The following is a 21,830-nucleotide window of genomic DNA, read 5'->3' as shown; positions in this document are numbered from 1 at the left end:
GAAGATAAAATAGAGAGAAGTCTGCAGGTCTTCAAATGCTACCCTCTGAGTATGATTTATATAGAGGATTAATCTTGTATTTGTTTCAAATGGGCTTCACGGCGGAAGCAAATTTATTCTTCACTTGACGCAATACTTTAGGGAAAAACACAACATGGAAACAGGTTTTTAATAGAGACGTATTGTGTAAACAAGACTGGCGTGAAGAAACGGTCGCTACTGCTGACCTTTCCCTCAATCAGCAGCAGCCGTACAAACCCTGTGCACAATAATTCATACAAAAATCCCAGAAAAGGCGTCATTATAACACAAAGTAAGAACTATCAACAGGGGTTCCCCCGACAACATTTTGGATGTGATTAAATAGTCGCTGATGCAAAGCTGATGTCATCGAAGGAAAGAAAATAATTCTTCACCTGCAAAATTTCAGAACAACCCACAGAACAACCTTTACAGTTATTTTTTTCTTTTGTCTACCCGGGCCACACTGTGCTTTGCAAAAGTATCTAAACCATTAGAACTTCTTCACATTTTATTTTGTTGCAACGATACTTTTCAGAAGCCTTTACTCTCATACTCGCCGTGAAAAGTGCAACCAGTTACATGCGCATTTTGTGTCTGTGTGTATTTAAATCCCAGTGGAAACACAGCTGTTCTCTGATGCCTCAGAGATTTTGTGAGTGAAACTGTGAACAAACGGCATCTTGAACACCGATAAGCATAGCAGACGGGTCAGCTGTAAACTTGTGGAAAGGTTAAAAACGGGATTAGTTTCCAAAACAAGCTAGCCACAAAGTTTGAGCATCTTATGGAGGAAAAAAAGTGTCACATTATTTTGTCTTTATATGGTTAGCACTAAGAGTCTGTCCACATAACATTTATGTCTTTCTCCTTTTGTAAGAAAAAAGTTAACAGAAGCTAAGAAAGTCGAGGGTATACATGCCACGTATAAACCTTGCAGTCAGTCAAAAATATTTCTGCCTCACAACATTGCTTTCTCGATTAAACTGTGAAATTTCTATGACGCATTATAGAAAGTCATTAACAAACAAAACACATCAAGAATGCAGCAAAAATATGATATTACTGGTAATCTTTGCATAGTTCAGTGAGAGGGGAATAATTGGTGCTTCCAGTCTCTTTATTTCTTAAGCATTCTGTTCGAATTTAATCAACAACCTATAAATATGTAAATTCTAACAATAAAAGTTTTTCTGTCACACAATAAGAAACAGGGGAAGAAGAATTCAGAAAATTGTTGTCATATCTAGTTCCATTGTGAAATTGTATATAAAATGTTGTTTCATCTTGTGATAGGCTCAATCCACCACAGGTATAGCAGTAGCAGGAGCTTTAAACAACCCCTGACCCTAAAAAAAACTTGAAAATATATTATTCCAGAGTCTTTGAAAACTTCAAATGTACTTATTCTTTATATTTTTCCAGGACCAATAATGCCTCATTGCCTTCCTCTCTACAGACAAAGTGTCCATCATTCTTATTTGGGCAACATTTGGGAAAGGGACCTTCAGTGTGTTGAATCTGAATGTGTAGTCAGAGAGGCAATTAGAAGCTGCTTTCTCCAAGGTCTACGAAATTTATATTTCAAGCACAACAGTAAAAAGTGCCGAAAGAATCATCTCTCTAAGGTGGAAACTTGACCTTGGTCAAAGTGGGTTATGACTGCATGGCTGCAAAACTAATCATCACGATCCAAGTTAATCTATCTAAATATATTTTTCTTCAATGAGTTTACTGCTATTCATTTTCTTAACAAAGGTAGCAGAGAACTTGGGTCCTTCTTTCTGATTGTAGCTGTTATAAAACAGAAACACTGCTGACAGTACGCAACATAACTAAGGCAATAGTTAGTATGCCAATGAATTCAAATGGTCAGTCGAAGGACAAAAATCAAAATAAAAAAACATCAATCTTTCATCAGCCACAAACACGAAATCCACTCTAAATAATCTGATGAGATTGTTTCCACCAAATTTCGAAAGCTTCCCTCCTTACTCGGCCCGTCAAAACTCATTAGGCTCTTAGGATGGCTAATGTGTTTGGACTTTCATCTGGATTCGTGACAAACATACACCCGATCCATTGTGACAGAGTAATAAAACATGGACAAAAAAGGCTCCAATTAGGCCCATAATCAATGGAGATGAGCAATTAATGCCTGGTAGGAAGCAGGGATTCTGACTTTTAATCAGGCCCGTGTTTTCTGTGCCCATAAAGCTGACAGTGGTCCATAATGAATAATGCATGCATCGTTAATGGTAATGTTCCCGTCACCCACCTTAATGATACGCCCGAGCACAACGGATCACATTACACTTGGTGGTTCAGGCGTCACAATAAAATTGATGGTAAGGTCTCTCTACATCACTGCATTGCTGGCACCACTGTAACCTTGATGAATTTTATAGCTCCTTATTCATTTGAATTTTTAGGATTAGCTGTTTCAGATTCTTAGTAGCTTGGATTCATTTAAATAGAAATGACTAGACTGTATAAAATGAACTCTGTACACTCAAGAATTATATGGATAAATATGAAAATTGTTAAAGGTACAGTTTGAGATATTAAATGTAAGGTTAATAATCATCTCTCCTTCTGTGTAAAAATGGAAATGTACTTTAACTTCAGGCATTGTCACTGAGGTTTATCTGTTTAATTAATAATGGAACAACACATTTTAGTGATGCTCATATTACCACCTTTATAATGGCGTGAGCATCTCAAAATGGATTTTATTTGCATTTCATTTAATGGACCAGCAAAAAGTAGAGCATAATTGAGAAGTGGAAGGACAAGTGATACGGGACATGTTATGAAAATGTTTTACAATTAAATATCTGAAGCGCGGCATGGCTTTGTGTTCACCCAAAATAAAACCTAGTTCATCTACATTCCTGCAGAAGCCACCCAAGTAGTGAATGTAGTCCGCCTGTATTTATTTAAATTTCAACATAAATTCAGAGTTTCAGCAAATATTAATGAACATATTTTATCATGAATTAATAAAGCTGTGTAGAATATTTAAACACGGATAAAGTTACAAAACATTCCATGCAGAGCACTGTCCATTGTCACAAATACAACCTACTATACGTCATGACAATACTCCTTATCTGACAGGCTGGTAACCATGGTAACACACAAGGAGCTGTAGTGACCTACACCCCAGGTAAAATGAAAAGTAGTAGTCATGCACTCCTTAGTTATGGAGAGGCAAGAAAAAAAAAAGTCTGTTCAAGTTCTGGTTGCAGTTTGCTACAAGCAATGCAGAGGACACAACAAACATGCAAAGACAGGAACTCTAGTGAGGTAAGACGGGTGGAAAACTTTTTAAACCATATAAAATGTGAAAATCAGTTAAAAGATTCAAATACTTTTGCTAGTTACTGTAGATTGAAGCATTTCGGAGAAATTCCTATTCTATTGTATATTATTTATGCAGTAATCTTTCAAATTTTGCTGAAAACAGGAAGCTTAATCAAAAAAACAGACAGAGCATTTTAAAATGGGCCATAGCAGGTATGTTCTGGTTCCTGAGCATTACCTTCAGCGTCGACACAGGTCACATTCTGTACTGCGGTTCCAGGACCACAGGAGCTGTTGGTGGGAATGCATTTTCCCTTTTGTTGGGTTTGCCACAGGTAGCAGGCAGGATCCTCACAGGGGATGAACTCCATCAGATGAGGGCAAGTCCCCAGAGTATTACTGGACTCCCACAACACCTCTCTCTTCCTTAGTCTGAAACCTGACGGAGGGCAGACAGCAAAGAAAAGCACAGGAAATGTGAGAGGAATGACAGACTTTAGGATTAGGCATGTTGCCTTTCTTATAGATTAAGCATAATCTCCTTCAAGCCAACAATAATTCTCTATATTTTCACATTGATATATTTTAACTAGAACAGATAGTTTGTTTTCGTAGAAGCTAAGTGTGAGGCAGAGATAATAGCTGTCATGTTTCTCATAAAAAATAAAAGTGAATACAAAATAAGAGTTTCAAAGAGGGCAGAGATGCAATTTTGTTTTCCCCTCAATGTCAGTCCAGATATCGTTACAGCAAAACAAAAACACTAAAGTATTGTCCATTCAGATCACTGTAGGTTCAACAATTCTTTGGAAATAAAATCATAAAGAAATATATATATATATATATATATATATATATATATATATATATATATCAGTCTGCATCTGTAAGCTTCCTCACCTTTCTTCAGAACCAAGTTAGCAGAGGAAAAGAGATTGTGTTATGGAGGCGAAATTGTTACATCTATGTATCATGCTGCAAACTCAGGAGCAGGAGCTCTTTTATCAGCAGACTGTGAAATTAAAAGGAGTTTTGAAAAAGAGCCGGAATGATCATCCAAGACAGACAGACAGACAGAAATCGATCTCCTGTAGAAGACGTCACTGCATGTGGGATTTTGTGCCGTTTGCCCTAGAATACCCTCTGAGCGTCAAGGTAACTGCTCTGACTCGACTGTTTATATTTACAGAAAACCGTTGAGTCTTTTATTCGCGTACAATGAAAGGTTGATACTTCAGTAAAGAGAGTCTGTTCATCGAAAGACAGCAGAAGCAGTATTTCCAAGGTGCGAGGGAGGAAGACGGTGAAAATAATAACATAGCAGAGGCGACGGTGTGACAAAAGCCAGGAAGCAGGGTCAAGTTGCAGTGATTGAATATTTTTAACAATAGCTTCCTGTCTTTCCAATTACAGAGTCAATATTTTTTTTATTACTGCCAGTATTTTTTTAAACTAAGTCGTGGTGGTCATTTCAAGCAGTACAGGTGACATTTTCCATAAAATATACAATATCTATAGCATATTCATGTACATCTTGGTCCAACAGCTAATGGGTTCATGAAATTTACTGAAATAAAACCAAACCAGGCAGAACGGCAGCAGTTACAACTAAAACCTGTGCTCTGAAGAAACAGGACAGACTGCAGCTTCCTGACTGTAACCGGTGATTGAAACAAATGCTACACCGTCATAATATTGATGTAGCTCTTGCCTTACTGAAGAAACACATAGTTAGCAAGGGAGAGTAAAGAATCCTGGTGGGCGCATCACTGGAAGAAACCTGCAAACACAGAGTTCCTTCCCCTAAGATCCAACAAGAGCAGATCGTTTAATCACTAATGAAAATGTTTTAAGTTAAAAATAAATTCGTTATGGATATAGATTATTTAAACTACTAGCCATATCATCCACTTATTCCAAGGAATTTGGTGATTGATCCCAATGTGCAGGAAACTAAACACCAGAGAAGGTGTTGAGTCCATGTAAATTAACATCTAATTATATGTCAGAGCCAAATCAGCAAAGTAATGGCTGAAAGAAAATTTCTTAAATTGGTCAAGCGTCTAATACCAAGAGATACACAAACGCCTTGACCATTTTCATTAATGTTTACAAATCACAAATGATAGTTAATCCCTGGCTGCTCTGTGTTTTAAGCTTCATGATGCTGTTTGTTCACAAATGTTCAGTAAAACACATCGGAGACATTCAGAGAACAGTTTAATTTATGCTGATAATAATATACATACAAGAAGTCTATTGGCTAGCAAGGCAACATCTGAAGGGAATAGGTTTTGGTGAAATCAATAATGTAATATGAGAGTAAAGGGAAGTAAAAAAAAACTGCACACCACACTTTTCAGATTTGCCTTTGTGAAAAACTTAAAATGAAAACATTTTATATTTTTCTTCCAACTAGCATTCATGACCCGCTTTTTATTTGTTTTCTATCATAGTAAAATCCCAATAAATATTTTGAAGTTCATGGCAGTAGCACAATCAAATGTGAGGAAAATTCAAAAGGTATGAAAAGGTTTGTGATCCAATAATTATACCAATATTAAATTGCCAGACTTTGACAGTGCCATTGAGATCCAGATCACGTTTATGTGTTTGTGTGGTTAACATAGCTGTCAGTGACAACTACGTCTGTGACAAGTTGTCACAGGTGTCACAATCTCATCAACAAATTACTTCAGCAATATTTTTTTTCCCTGCGATTCTTAGTTCTGCCACCTAACAGCTGTCGTATCACCATAAAACCTCAGAGAGAAAATCTGTTAAATATGAATGAGCAAAAATTTGACTTAAAGAATGGCAAGCACGTCATAAAAACGGGCCAAACAATAAAACGGCATAAACATTATTGAACGACACGAACACGTCGAGTCATTATCTTTACGCCACTTACCCAGTCGTCCACATCACCTTATTGTCCCGTAATGTCATTCATATTCCTCACTCTACAACATTGATTTTCCTAAAGATGGATTGTTCATAAAATATTCATTTTTCCATGAAAAGGTCTCCATTGATTGGACATGTTCACATTTATAGTTTGAATTGACTTCTAAGCTTTTCCAATTCCCTGATGACAGTACAATGTTCTTGCTGGCAAAAAGCTGACAGATGAAATAGTAATTTCTGAACTCCAGTCTCTCCCTTAGTGACACTTGAGCAGCAGACATGAGTATGTCTTCTCGAGACGTACTCATTTTATTTTACTCTGACTCCAGCTACCAGTTGAAGGGCCCCAAATTATTTTATTTTGCGGGTAGCACCTTTTTACCCTTAGAGTCCTAGTCTGCAAATTACAGACATCTGTCTACCATCTACTGGAGTGAAGCTTGGGTTTAGCAGCCTGATCTGAGCGCAGCTGCCTCTCGAACACCAAAGACACTCTGGATCGATTGCAGAATAGCCCAGAGCACTTACCGCTACTCGGATCCAAGCCACAAGAAACGATTTGGCTAGGACATTAATAATTAAAAGGTTTCTTGGACATACCAAGTTTATTTCAGGAAAACAAGGACCGAAAGTGTGATTTCTTTTTTTTTTTTTTTTTTTTTCTTAACGCAGTCTTTTTAAGAAATATACCTTCCCTCCAGCTGTCTGAGTTTCGGTAGAGACATTGCTGAAAATTCATCCAGTAGCATCCCGTGTTCAATTGATTTCCCTGTACAGCTGCAAATACGATAGGCCAAGATAACATGAAAAGACGTGAAGCTACAGCAAGGCAATCTAAATTTGCAATTTTCCCATGAGCAAAGCTGCTTGGCTCCCATACCCAGAAACAGGGATATAACGGGACTTTCGGTTAGAGACGGATCAGTTTACTCTAAATCATAAAGGCAGTTCAATCAGAGCAAGAAATTCTCAGAAGCTCCGGGGCAACAAGCAAATGGATCACAACAATACTCAACTACTCAATATCTGCCTAATGTATCGCTCACTGTGAATGACTCTGTTGCTTTACACTCTGCCTGCCGTGTGCTCCGAGTCTTTATAAACACCATTTAAAGACAGCTTGCCTCAGGAGAGGCCTCCACAAAACGGCAGACGCTTTAGTTTTTCGTTCTTCCAAATATATTAATGACGCCATGTGTGAGAGGACTCGGCTCATCCGGAAAGAGATCCGGTGTTTTGAGAGAACCGACACTGACCTGAACGATCTGCACTGCCGTCGCTCCCCAGGGGGGCTTTCATGTGCATTTTACTCACCGCGGCGACGAGGTCATGATGCCCTTTTAACACAGCCCTAACACAATAACGGCTCAAACGCGCTTCATTCCACACACGCTGCCTTTCAGAGCAATCAGATACGACATAATTCACCTGTGGTGTGAAAAGACAGGTAGACTGAGTGGTCTCATTGTTTTTCATTGCTTCAGTGGTTGATCTACGAAAATATTCATATTCCTCTGTTTTTCCACAATTTTTCACATTACATGGGGATTTTATGCATTATAAATATTTTTTTTGTTCCTTTGGAAGAAAGTTTTTTTGGTCCCTCCAAACTAAGCCACCAACTACTTCCAGATATTTGCTGCAGCCGCTACAGGTTAGCTTGGGCAGGGCATGTCTCAGTTTTACAACCAAAACTCGCTCTACATTTCTCCACAATTTCATTCCAGAGTGAGCACCTTTTAGTCTCCCAGGTGTTTCTTGGTCTTCATGCTTGTTTACGAAAACTCATGGACACATCTCTGAGGCCTTCACAGGATAGCTGTATTTATACTGGGGGTAAATTACCCAAAGGTGAAGTAGGTGTGATTTAAATGTGAGGAACGAGTGAGCGTCGCTCCTTCACCCCGACGTTCCTTCCCTAGCGCCGATCTATGTTTTCGCATCCACCTGAATAATGTGTAGTTGCCTATCTGACTAGTCTAGCACTGGCAAACAAATCAGAAAAAATATATATTGCACATGAGTAACAGCTTTCAGGGTTATGCAGTCCCATGTTGATCACTCTGGAAGTGCTTAGGCAACAGTTTTTATTGATTTCACATGCACTGTCTACAATACAACACAAAGTTAATTGTTGCTGACTGATACTTAGGATTTTCACCTCATGCACATCCGTTCAATTAAAGATTTGGATTTTAGGGGATGTTGCAGCTGTATGTCTTTTGGGTGTTTTGACAAACTTTGTCTATATGCTTTTTGTTCAACATGTTTCTAAAAAAAAAAAAAACCAAATAGGAAATCCAGTGTTTTAAAACAAAGCGCTAAACTTTAATGAAGTAGCATAGTTGTACACTGAAAAATAATTTTAAAAAATGTCAATTTTATATGGTTATTGGGTATATTCAATTAACAATATCTCTAAAAAATAGCTTTAAAGTAAATAAAACTGAAACAAATATATACAAAAACAAATTGTTTAAAAGTTACATACTGCAGCTTTTAATTATCAAGGAAATAACACTAACAAGGCATTTGCTTAAAATTAAATTTTTTATAGTTAATATACGTTTACTTTCTCTGTGGTTGGATTAATTTTAAGCATTTGGTTCAGAATGATTGTGGTCTTTTATATTGACTCTAAACAGAATGTGTTACATCACATACATTAATTAAAACTTCTCTTCTTCTTTATATTGACAACTCTCTCCATGTGACTTGCTGGCCATTAAGTAAGTGTCATGTTGAGCTACAGGTGTTTGTGTCAGAATGCATCTTCTTGTTCTGTGTTTTTGGATCAGAAGTTTCTAATGAACAATATGAAACTAAAAAGAAAAAACCAGGTACATGTGGTGGCTGCAAAGCTAAATACACATTTGCAGAATCAGAGTTGGAAACATCTCCACACCAAGTTAGAAAGCTGGACAGAGGAGAAAACTGAATAAAAAATATTTAATAAAAAGAGGAAAAAATTGGACATTAAAGTTACTGAGGCCGGCAAACAAACAAATTGCAGATGTACTTTTGGAAACAGGGTAGCAGGTGGTGAAAAGAAAGATCCTTTGGTGGAAGGAGAAGACTGACAATGGGGAAAACTAAATGGAAAATCTAAGATGAGAGAAACAAAATTCCCGAATAAAATCCCAGAACATGAATATGTATTGGTGCTGGCAGCCAAGGGCATCGAATGGATAATAATCTCTTCTTGAACAGAAAACGAGAATAAGATAATGTACAACAAATACAGCATACTCAATAAGTATTTGCCTCTCCACTCCCAATATTTTAATTATAAACCTGAATCAAACACACCAGATGTGTAAGGAATAAATGGACTAAAATTTAGCAACTTATTGTATCCTTGAGGAAGGACATGTAAACTTTTCCTGAAGTACATTTTAAATGCCGCTTTACCAAACATTAAGGAAACATAGTACATTTTAGAGTCTGACTTAGAAGAAAGATTTTAAAAATTCTCAAAATTCTTATTCTTGTTATTTTGGCGCTTAAAAAAAAGGGTAAATAATTTTTGTAATTTTATCTAACCTAAATCAGAAAATGCTTAGGTTGATTTGTGTCTTTTGAATGTCTGATCTGACAATTAGAAAATACTTTTGCAACCTTATAATCATGCATTTTTATTATGGATTCTGTGTGAAGTGCATGTATTTTGTCCTCAAGGAGTTGAATTTTAACCAACAACTCCTACATACATCTGATGTAAAAATCATTAAAATCCCATTATTTGTTAAATTTCAACCTTTTTTCGCCAAACTTTTGAAAAGCAAAGGCTTGTCTGTTTCCATGTCATGCTTTGTTATTTTTTAACATACCTTTCTTCCCTTGAGGTTCTTTGCAGTTTTCATGAAGGCAGGCACTCCAGGGCGACCACTGGGACAGCAAGCACTGATGCTGGCAAGGAACGGAGCAGGTCTGAGCGGCCAATGGAGGATCATCTCCATCGCACAGCCAAGCATTCACAGGCCTGGACACTGAACAAACAGACAGAAAAAGAGCACACACAGAAGGATAAACCGTGCTCAAGCAAAACCATACACATTCAGCTGCACAGTGTGTGTATGTGTGTGTGAGTGGTAGAAACCGCTGCCAGGTAATACGTTTAGGATTGGACTCCTGACAGACATGTGGGCCCGGCGATGCGGAGAGAGAGGAGACGATCAAGAAGCCTCGCTGCCGTCAGATTGAAAAGTATTGATTTAATTCAGTTCCGACTTGGAAGACAGGATAGCATTTATTGTTAAAGGCTGCCACTTCAAACTTTGCACACTGTGGCGGGAAGTTTAGCAAAGCTTATTAGAGAGCAACAAGTGAAGAGGCCAGAGGGGATCGCTCATCTGATGTCAGACTCAAGAAAACATAAAATATAGGGCAGCTGGCAACTGATGCGAAAACTAGCAGGTGTTAAATCAAGACATGGTGAAACCATTTTATGACTAAGCAAGGCTGGCATCATCCGAAGATCACAGACAGCTGAACCACCTGTAATGAGCACTGACACGGGGCTCTGCCTCAGAGTAAAAAGGTACTTTTCTGCCTGTCCACAGCAGAGAGATTTCAATCTAATGTTCCATGTTGATGCAGCTTTGAGAGGCAAATTTCCATTTAAATGAGAGCTCATAGAAAAATGACTTAATGTCCACAGAGCATTTTGCCGTTTTACCCACCATAATTTACACGGTGTTTGATCTTCTATGTGAAAATGACATGCTTGTTTAAACACAGAGATAAAGTGCAGTGAAGATCTTTTTACTTTGTTCCACAAATTGTTTTTATCTAACAGGAAGAAACTTCACATAACAGCACATGAAGTGAAAGGCTTGCTGAACCAAATTATGATAAGGCCTTCATGTAACAAATCTATCACTTAAGGTGTTCACATTTCTCTCAAACGTTGTTCAAAAGGATGGCTTCTCTCAAACACTAGGGCAAAATATAGATGTAGCATGCTATTACTGACAAATTGTTTTATTCATTATGCAGGAAAGAGTGTGATTTGCAAAAAAGAATAAAGAACATTTCAGTTGACAGTCATTAAAAGGGGCCCACTGTGCTTAATTAAAATGATAAATGGTTAATACTTATTATGCCACTGCCTGACTCCTTTTTTAATTTTTTTTTCTTAATTTGTGGTGATGCACACTGGAAGTTATGTAGTTCTGTGGAAAAAAGTATTCATTTCTGAACTTTAGAATTAACTACATACTTTGTATATGTGCATTGTATGATACAAACTAGTAGGCAATTCTGATGATATGATAACCACAGTTTACAATTCCACAATAGTTACACAAAAGATGTTTAAAATGAACTAATTTATCTAAGACAGAACAGATATACTTATTCATTCGGCTTTAATATATACACACACACGCACGCACACACGCACACACCCTCTAATTGTTCCAAGAAATTCTGGGCAACAACTGAATAAAAATTTAATGGCTGCTTTTAAATTTAATCACATAATCATTTTTTAAGATGTTTGCTTCCTTTCAACAGGCTCTGCCGCTGTGCATTCAGTTTATCCGTTTACTGCTGAAAGTCCTAAATATATTAATCAAGTAGTAAAGCACCAAAAATGTTTGGAGTTAAAGGGTTAATGAACTTGCTCTGAAAAATGCCCTGAACAGCGACAGTGGCTTCTTTTATTACCACATATAAAACTATGTAATTCAGGTGCAACTTTTCTTCTAGCACGTGGAATTACATTCATTAGATTATTTTTTTCTCTTTTGTTTTCAATCATCAATCAATCAATCAAATTTTATTTGTATAGCACATTTCAGCAGCAAGGCATTTCAAAGTGCTTTAGATAATTAAAATAAAAACAGAAATAATCAGTGAGAAAGAGAGAAATTTAAAAAAAATTAAAAAAAACAAAATAAAAATAAAAACAAAAAAAACAAAAAACATTACATCATTAAAACGTCGAAAAGAAAGAAAAAATTAAAAACATTAAAGACATAAAAACATGGAAGACATCAATAGTCATTTTATGACTATTACTTGGAAAAATATTTAAATAAGATTGAAGGCCTGGGAATTAAACTGTTGGAGGAATAATTGGCTGTTTTATATGCAGAGCAGGGGATCCCCTGTTGTTCAAAGCCTTCACTATGACACATTACATGTGACAGTAAATCATACAATGAATAAATTGAAGATACTTCAAATTTGCATCAGGACACACTTTTCCTATTGTTAGAAGGCATGTCTTTATGCACACAACCAACATGATGCTCTGTTTCTATAATTCACATTGATGATGCAGATCACAGCTTTAAGTTTGAATACATTTCTGTTTCATAACTGAATATTTTTAGACAATGTGTGCTTCTGGGAAGCACTGGTTCAAATAGGATGAAGCTACTTGTCTCACCTTCCTTCTTGTAATGTGCTGCTGAATCATCAGGGACTTGAACACAGTAGGTCTTCCTGGTCTGGACTCCACCTCCACACAGCAGACTGATGTTAGCCCGCCGTCGATCCTGCTGGCCCAGTAAGGGTCGGATGCGGCATTCACCCCAGTCAGTGGTCCTCCAGGTGTACCTTAGGAAACACAACAAAGTGGAAATACAACGCCATTCAAAAGCATTCATACCTCTGGAACTTTTATATATATGTTCACTCTACAGCCACAAATATCAATGCAATATTTTGGGATTTTATGTAATACCCAACAAAGAATAATGCATAATTGTCAAGTGGAAAAACAAGTGTGAAATGCACAACAGTCCAGTTAGCAGTACTTCTTACATAATCTGTAAGTCAATACAGCTCAATAACAGTTACTATGGATCTTTAATTAATGTTCCTCTTGCCTGTCCACTCAGGTTAGATAAATGGCTCTGTCTTAGCAATTGATTGAACTGGATTGTTTTTACGGGTATCAGAGTCGAGGGGTCTGCCAGACCGGTCTTCCCTTCTTTCTCTCTTTCTTCTGGGAGAAGAAGCTGTGGAAACCATATTTTGTTTTCCTTCCACTTCCCAACTATAATCGATATCAAAATTATGCAATAAAGTTTGTGTGAAGAAAGGAACTAAAAGAAATAGGCTGAAAAGGTTCAAGTGTCACAAACAATCTAGAAAAGCGCTGGATAACCGTTATGAAGTTTACACCAGAGATGTTTTACATTTGGGTCTTTTAAAAGTAAATCTGCCATACAACCAGTAAACAAAGATTTAAATGAATGTGAATGAGAATAAAGCATTAGGGAGGATTAACAACAATCAGTGTACACACAGGCTTCTTTCAGTTAGTGAGAAGGAGGCTGTAATATTTATTTTTTTATTTTATTACAGCACTTCTAAATAAATGTTTGGTTTCAACTATGAAATATGCAACGATGCAGAAAGCAATAATATTTCAGGAGATTACTGGAACAACAGCCCCTAGTAATCTATCAAATGCTTAATTTCCGTAATGAGTTTTCCCCTAATCATGTAAATCCCCTGCTCTCAGGCACTCCATGTAAATTTAAAGGGGGGGGGAGGGGAACTAACTAGCAGAGAATGAAATTCTCCACTGAGTACTTTGTTCAGTGCTTGTTTTATTAGCTAAAACCTTTTTCTAACTTCAGTGCAATGAGATTCAGGCATCTTCTTCCCCCAAGTCAAAATAACTCATCAGGTTAGTTCTTCCTGTTGTTGGTTAGAGATAAAACTAGTTGAGTGAATAAAACTGCAAAAATTACTTACTTGCTTCTTGTGAGCTTTGTGTCAATAAAGAGTCAAAATGAACCCAGATGTAGTAGATCAGTGGTCCCCAACCCCCGGTCGGTGGACCGGTACCAGTCCAGGGACCAATTGGTACCGGGCCGCGCAAGAAATAGTGAAATATTTCCGTTTTATGTATTATTTGAGTCTGGAGTATCTTTTATTTTGAAAATCCTTTAACCGGATTCTCTCGGTTTCTTGCGCGCCAACACTGAGGCCACAAGCAGCAAAATGAGTAAGAAACAGATCAGATGTCTTTGGGCCTTTTCCCCTTCTTTGCGAAGGGGAAAAGGCCCAGAGAAGAGACAGGTGAATGGATTCATCCCGGACAGGTAGGTGAGTCCCAAGCTGCTCTGCGTAACATGCGGCGACCGGCTGCTAATGAGGCAATGAAGCTTAAAGCTGCTTCGCCACATAGAGACCAAGCAGGCTGTGGATATAAGCAACACTTCGGGTGTCATTGTCTCCCATCACTCCCAGATCGGACCGTCTCGTTGCAGAGAAACAAGCTCAGGGCTCCCATTAGTCATTATCATGAGTTAAAGTTTCCACGAAAGTAAAATGTTCGTTTTTGTGGCGCATCTGTATCTTATTTTGAAGGGATATGTAAACGTTACCATAGCGACCAGAGTCAGAGCGTTGGGCTGCAGTCGAGATGAGATGAGTAGAGCTTGAGTCTTAAGTCTGGTTTAGACGGAAAGATTTAAGAATTATCCGCCGATTCTCCAAACCTCTGTGACCACAGAGCTGATAAAAGTCCAAAAGGTTTGATCGGTTCGTGTGTCCAAGGCAGGAGCAACACGAACCGATTCCAGTCACGAAAATCCCGATTCCAGAGGATAATCCAGTAAAACCCCCAACATAGCGGGAATTTAGAATAACCAAACACGGATGACGATGTAGAAGCAATAGTGATAATTTGTGGAGTCATTTTAAGAGATAAAAGACGTAACAAAAAGAAAAGGCGGTGGATGAAAGACGACAGAAGCAGCCGCTCTATTTGCTGCACTATGATTTGGAGGTGAGTTATGTTTTTTCATAGTTAACATTTTTACCTGAATAAACATAATGACCTTTAGATTTAATAATAAACATTTCCACATATCATCTCCGATATCCACCGGACTCTCAGTTGCACGATATGTCAGCTGTTTGGGATTCCCCTCTGTTCTTACGTCACCGCGCTTTTTGATTGGCTACCTGTCACATTCAGCAGGTCGTATTCTCGTTCCCAGACATGAAAAACCCCATAGGTTGCGATAAAAATTCCAAGACAACTCAAATTGGGTATATTCAGGATTTAGCGGGAACACCAACAAGAATTCTGGTTTCTGGGCGCTCTGAGCATAAAAACAAACACATTTATTTATGAATACCTGGGACATTTTGGAAGTAAATCTCCTATGATGTTGCAGGCTTCCTTTTCTTCAAGTGCAGGACATTGTTTTCCTTCTCCATGTGGGATCTGTGTCATGATCCGTGTCCGGACGCGATACCCAGGGGACAGATCGGTGGATCGGCAGGTCTTTGAGCAGAAACTCCACGATGACCAGTCAGAGGTCTGACAGTCTTTGGGCATCACACATGCCTGGAAGGTCAGTGGGGAGGTGTCCTTGGTACATAAACTGAAGATTGAGAAGACTTCATTACCAAGTCTGCCGCCTTAAACAGGCTTTGTTACATGACATAAAACCGTTTTAACTTCTGTTACAGTTTAGGCAGTAATACACGGTAAAGCAGACTCATGATCATGTTGTCTGCAATTTATTTTGTCCTCATTAGAGTGGCAGTATGTAACTTTTATTAAAGAAAAATGCTTTTTTCATGCTTGTTTAAATGGTACTATGTCATGGCAGTAATTACAGAATAAAGTATTTCATTCCATTTACCTTGTTCCAATAAAGCATAATAAACGTGGTTTAAAAAAGCAAGACAATTTGTGTTTGTTGATTATTTCTTTGTTGTAAAGATAAGTCTAATGCAAACAATGTTATACTGTTGGAAAGCCTCTTTATTTCCCCCTAGATGGAGCCTCATTGGTAAGGATAATGTATGTGTGGTTTGGGCAGCAGAGCCGAGTTTGTCCAATGTGTGTATAAATACAGTATATGTCAAATCTTCTGCACCAACAACCTGTTCATCTGTTGACTTTAGATTGTTATACACACAGTCATGAAATGGCATCGCAATCTTTAACCATAACTTCCCATAGCTGAACAGAAACAAACATTGTTATATCTGGACCTAAAGAATCCGCAATCACAGTTGCTCACTGAAAAGAACAGAAAAAGCTTCCCCAACTGAGACATTGTGATCCAAAGTTGCTCAAAACAGAAACATATTAAAATATTTGCATACTTCCACTACTCATGTTGGCACAGACTTATTCTTTTCATCTACTAAAGCAATGTTGTAGTAATTTGTATAGCAAGTGCCTGAAAAACATGACTAAAATGTGCCTGCTGACATTCATAATGACATGCTATTTAAAGACTAATTTGACTTCTATAATATAAAATAGATGTTTGTATTTATTCCTTAAAGGTTCTAGCACTGAGGGTAGAATAACAATATTAAGGATCGTGAATTCAAATGCAGATAGTAGCATTTTGCATTTAGTGTTTGTACAAGGCCATGCAGCCCTTTTAATATCGGCCTGCTAGTTACACTGAACTTTAATTATAGTGCAGACCCCAGGTGCAGTTGAGCTTTAAATGGATTAGTGGACAGATCTCATTAAGTAACATTTAAAATAACACATGCCTAGAGAATCTACTGAATCTGCTACTTATACTGAGACCCATGAAGAACAAATTAACTTTGAATCATCCACTTCCTTATTTAAAAAAAGTCAGTTTTTTTCCTTTCTGTAAAAAGCCCACCTTTTACAAGAGATTCAATGAGCCAATTTTCTCCTTTAAATTAGTGAAACAAGTTCGTTTGTCACTAAATTTCTGTTTAAGTTCTTTAATTGGGCAATAAAAATAATGAGGTTATTAAGATGTGAGCACACAGCATATTTCATTTTATATTTTGTAATTAAACTGAAGCTAAAGTAAAATAAGACAAGTCTTATTTGGAAAAAGTACAAGTTCAAAGCTCCAAATGTAGCAAACCAAGCTAACAGGTACTCCACTGCAAATGGTCCCCTTGTACGAAAAATGTAAATCCACCGAACATGAAGAAGGATGACCTATGATTTCAAACTGAGTGAAATGTATGTCCTTGGTTCCTTGACTTCACAACCTGACCTGGATGACCAAGAATCCACACTTATTTTTTAAATTTCCCTTCCAAAGCAGGCAGAAAATGAGAACCACTTCTTACAACAGTAAAATGATCAGAAACAATAACTAGAATCAATAAGACAGTGTTAAACTGAAATACTGTTTCTGATATGCTTGCCTGTATGGATGGTTGTCTGATATTGAGCTTAACAGCCACTCAAAGGTGTCATTACACACCAAGAGGATGGTATTTAGTGGCATTTAGACAATACATCATAATATAGATGCAATAATTTTCCTCCCTCGATGATGGGGGCAAAAAAAATCATGACTGCGAGTGTGTGTGCGTGCATGTGCGTGCGTGCGTGTCCATTTTTGTGTTTAAACGTCTGCAGCAAAATCCATTCTTATCAAATCCAAATACCAGGGTCAGCTCAAAAACCAGCGAGTGAGGGGAGTACCACTTAACATTTAACACAATAATACCTCACCTCCCTGCCAACATGTTGCTGAAACACGAGCTCTCACATAATCTAGTTATAATGGAATAAATAACAGACATCTGTAAAAAGCATTTTGTTACTGAATCCATCTTTACATGAGCAAAACAGCCAATAGAAACCATAGGGGATCACATACATTGCAAAAACAAATGTTTTTAGCAAAGAAGTGGGTCAATAAGTATGTACATACAAAAGTGAGTAGGTGAGAAGATAAGTAAATAGGCAAAAAAAAAAAAATCGCCACCTGAATTTAACTGAGCAAGTAGGTATGAGCTTCCTATTTGATATTTACTGCACATACAACCAACTTCTAGCAAACAAGTTATTTAACCCCAGCTGATGCAATGAGTAGCTTTTCATTTCTTAATCTCGGTCGAGTTGTTTTGTCCGCATCAAGGTTCGCTTGAGTGTATTCACACCTGCACAAAACATCCGGACCAACGGGGGAGAAAGACTCTGGCCTGTTTAAAGCAGCCAAATGTGTCCCTTTTTTTAAGAGGCGGCTTTTTGCGGCCAGCCAGTGAATTTACATTAGTGAACAAGACACAGTAGGCAAACAGGTAAGTAAACAAGGACATAAATAAAATGAGGAAAATATGAAGTAAATAACTAAGTTCAAAATTAAGTCACATGTAAGCAAATAGATTATTAAGCAGTGAGGGAAGTAAGTACATAAGAAAATAATGAAATAAATACGTAGCGAGCAAAATAACTGTAAATAACATTGTAAGCAAGTTAAGTGAGAAAGTAGCCAACATTGCAAGCACTGAATAAGTAAATAAGTAAGCAAACAATCTACTTAACAAGTAATTAATCCATAAATAAGCAAGCAGCATAGCAACTAAGCAATGATGTAATTAGATAAGACAGAAAATAAAAAATTAAGTCATTTATTCAGCCAAACAGACATACACATTAACCCTTTTTCTTAATTCATTTCACTATTTCCTCCCCACATAAGTTGTCACAAAGAAATGACCAATTTGAATTGAACACAAAGCTTCTAAAATAGGCAACTCAATTTATTTTAACAGATTCTTCATAGTCAGGTGCCCATGTTGTTTTTTTTACGAAGGAATGCGTCATCATACGTCACCTCTGCCTAGAATTTAGCACAGTGAGTCATATATTTGGTTATGATTTGAAATTTGCTGTGAATAGAAGAGATAATGCTCTGCTTTCTAGTTTTCTATGCATAAAATAATCTCAAAAACATTTTTTGCAAAACCTGTGGTTGCATCATTACAGCACAAAGTACCTAATGACGTCAGGAGATGCTTGTTCAGATCTGTGTGTTACTTATCCTATTTGTACTTATCCTCATTTTATGAACTGAGTGAGACGGGTCTTCTTAAACTAGTTTTTCAATAAATGCTATATAAAGGTCAAGATCACATCTTATGGAGCAATATATTCTTGACAAATAAATCAGCGAGAGTGATGCTCGACTCTAGAATAAATGAAAACTAATAGAGAATGACGAAAGCATCACACTGGAGGTGGATCGTGTTGGTAGAACTGCTATTAAATGGGATTTATCGTGTGAAATAGGGAGTTTGCTGTCAATTATTTTGCTTACATTTTTTTTTTTTTACTATATAAATTTTTTAAGTTCAGAAGAGTTGTTTATTTGCTCAAACAACTACATAACAACAATGTATGTAAAACACCATCTCCTAATGTGCAACATGTTAAACCTTGAAGGAAGATGAACTACATTACCGAACGACTGCACTGCCAGCTGGGAACAGGAAAATATGCCACAATTCTCACAGTCTCACCAGAATTAGATAACAACAGACTGGAAAAACATTGTGTGGTCTGATGAGTCTAAATTTTAACTGCAAAAATCAGATAGCAGCGTGAGAATATGGCAAGTCAACATGAAAACATAAATAAATCCTGCTGTGTATTAAGGGTACAGGTTGTTGATGGCTTAGTGGTGTGTAATTTTATTTTTGGCTTTTTTTGTGCACTTTACTAAGCACTAAGCACTATTTAAACTTCACAATCTACCTGAGTAATGCTACTAACCATTATCATGCAACCAGTGTACCAATCTCCTGATGATGCCTGTCTGAAGGCTAACACCATCTCTACTTAGCTCAAAGAACATGCCAATTAGTTTACTGTACCGTAATGTGAAGGCCAGACTGATGCAACTTAGTACTAGCAAGGTGTACCTAATGAAGTAACCAGTGAAAATTATGTTTTCAAATGTGTAAAAAAATGCATTTATAACAACAACAAAAAAAAACATACAGTCTTCTTACCTTAGCATAACATTCTTGCCATCACTTCTCGCACAGCGTACATGTCGGGTCTGATATCCCACTTCCAGCTCCCATGACATCGGGTACCGTATATGGGCTTGAGCTTGGTGGTTGTGGTGGTACTGGTGATGACGTAATTGGTGATGAGAATCCAGTGTTTGTGTCGTGATAGAGTTGTTCTCATTGGAGCCAACACCAAAGTCCACTGTGGTCCTTCCATTTAAGACGGCGTCCTTGTTATGGGGTAGTCGGCACTTACTCCAGGCCCCTACTTTAAGGCTGTACTGGTACTCCCCTTCTGCAACAGGGCAGTCAACAGAGTTAGTACAAGTCCTGGTCTCGGTTAGATTAGGGCAGTTAGCCCCTCCATACATCGGCGCGGCCAGGACGTGTCTAGTCCGATGCTGTAGACCAGCACCACAGGTTTTGCTGCAACTCGACCATGTAGTAAAGTCTGAAACCACACAGTCCTGAGGGCAGGGGATGAGGCAGGCCTGCTCCACAGGTGGCTTCTGGGAGAAGAACTCGCATATCCTTATGCTGACAGTGCTTCGATTGGAAGTGCGAACACAGTGGATATTGCGCCTCTGAATGCCATGCTGTGCTGTAATGCACTCAGTAGTCCTCATCTTGAGTTCATTGGAAAAGAAAGGGACAAGAACACAAGCCCCCCAGTCAGAAATCTCCCATTCAAAAAGATCTTGGTGCCAGTCGCAGACCTTAAAGCATTGCCTTTTGCTTTCTGGTTTTTCCACGTGCTGGCAGTGCGAGTTATGGGTCGTCCAGCCCTCCATGTGAACACACCATATCGCCCTTGTCTGAACCCCACCTGAGCCACACACCTCCCCGACACACTGACCCCACGAGCCTACAAAAAAAAAAAGGAGACAGAGTACATTTTCATTAAAAACGAGTGCTTTGGGGAAGTGGAAGAGGAGAGAGCAAGGATTTAAATTGAGGCTATCTGGAGGCTTGCAATCAAGCCCAATTCAAGGCTATTCACTTAACCTCTATGATTGCTTTATTCATGAACTGAAGAAGAAAGGAACAAAGGAACACAAAGTAATCAAACCGGTGGCAAACATCAATACAAAAATACAAGGTCAGTTTCTTAATCACAAGGACTTAATTTATTGGATCAATAAGTTAGGCTACCACAGGTATTAGGCCTGTTATATTCCTTAAGTGATATTGCCATATCCTTTCCATAAACCACAATATATTTGTAAACATGGAAACTATATCTTTCGTTTAATAACTAAATCTTTAGCATAAAACTTTGTGGGTGCTGTGAATGGCACACAAGTAATTACAGACACAGGAGCAATAAGGGGCATTCAATAAAAGTGTGATCATAGTTCAGCATTTCTATCTAATATTGTTTAGAGCAGTGTTTTTCAACCATTTTTGAGTCAAGGTACACCGTTTTAATTGAAAAAATCCCGAGGCACACCACCAACTAAAAATGGAAATAAAGATACTCTGTAGCCGCCTATATATAGTCATTCTTATCAAAGTCTCTCGAATAGGAATCAAATAAACACAAAAATGTATTATCACATTTTACATTTCTTATTTCAAACTGCACCTAACATATCCACTTCAAAAATACCCCTGAACAGCCACAACACTGTGGTGTTAAATTTAAAGAAGTTGTAGAAAACGTCAGTGTTTTACAAACTAATCCACAAGCATCTTATAGCCAGAATACAGAAAATAATTCTTATTCTGAAAGAAGCAATAATATTTGGGAAACATTTAACTTCATATTCACTGTTACAATATGAAGAGTTGCATGTACAAAATGTCAATATCTGTATATTTTACCCACCTGGTGTGAAACCTGTGCATGTTTGGAT

General features: G+C 37.7%; 1 protein-coding gene across 5 annotated transcripts in view; it reads right to left on the bottom strand.

Annotated features, from left to right (window-relative positions):
• Positions 1-21,830, bottom strand: part of thsd7ba (thrombospondin, type I, domain containing 7Ba) — a 203,031-nt gene that overhangs the window by 101,162 nt on the left and 80,039 nt on the right. For 4 of the 5 annotated variants that reach the window (XM_081604542.1, XM_008403136.3, XM_081604540.1 and 1 more), the window contains exons 4-8: positions 19,972-20,839; positions 15,345-15,593; positions 12,632-12,801; positions 10,065-10,223; positions 3,566-3,766 (exon numbers count right to left, since the gene is read on the bottom strand). In XM_081604542.1, coding sequence (XP_081460668.1) covers positions 3,566-3,766; positions 10,065-10,223; positions 12,632-12,801; positions 15,345-15,593; positions 19,972-20,839 — 1,647 coding nt within the window. The remainder of the gene's footprint in view (positions 1-3,565; positions 3,767-10,064; positions 10,224-12,631; positions 12,802-15,344; positions 15,594-19,971; positions 20,840-21,830) is intronic. The other variant, XM_081604543.1, reaches the window with a different exon arrangement.

Source organism: Poecilia reticulata, chromosome 2, assembly GCF_904066995.2.
Source record: "Poecilia reticulata chromosome 2, P_reticulata-male-v2, whole genome shotgun sequence".
NCBI classification, from domain to species: Eukaryota; Metazoa; Chordata; class Actinopteri; order Cyprinodontiformes; family Poeciliidae; genus Poecilia; species Poecilia reticulata.
Note: the sequence above shows the minus strand (reverse complement) of the source record. Positions and strands in the feature narration are given on the sequence as shown.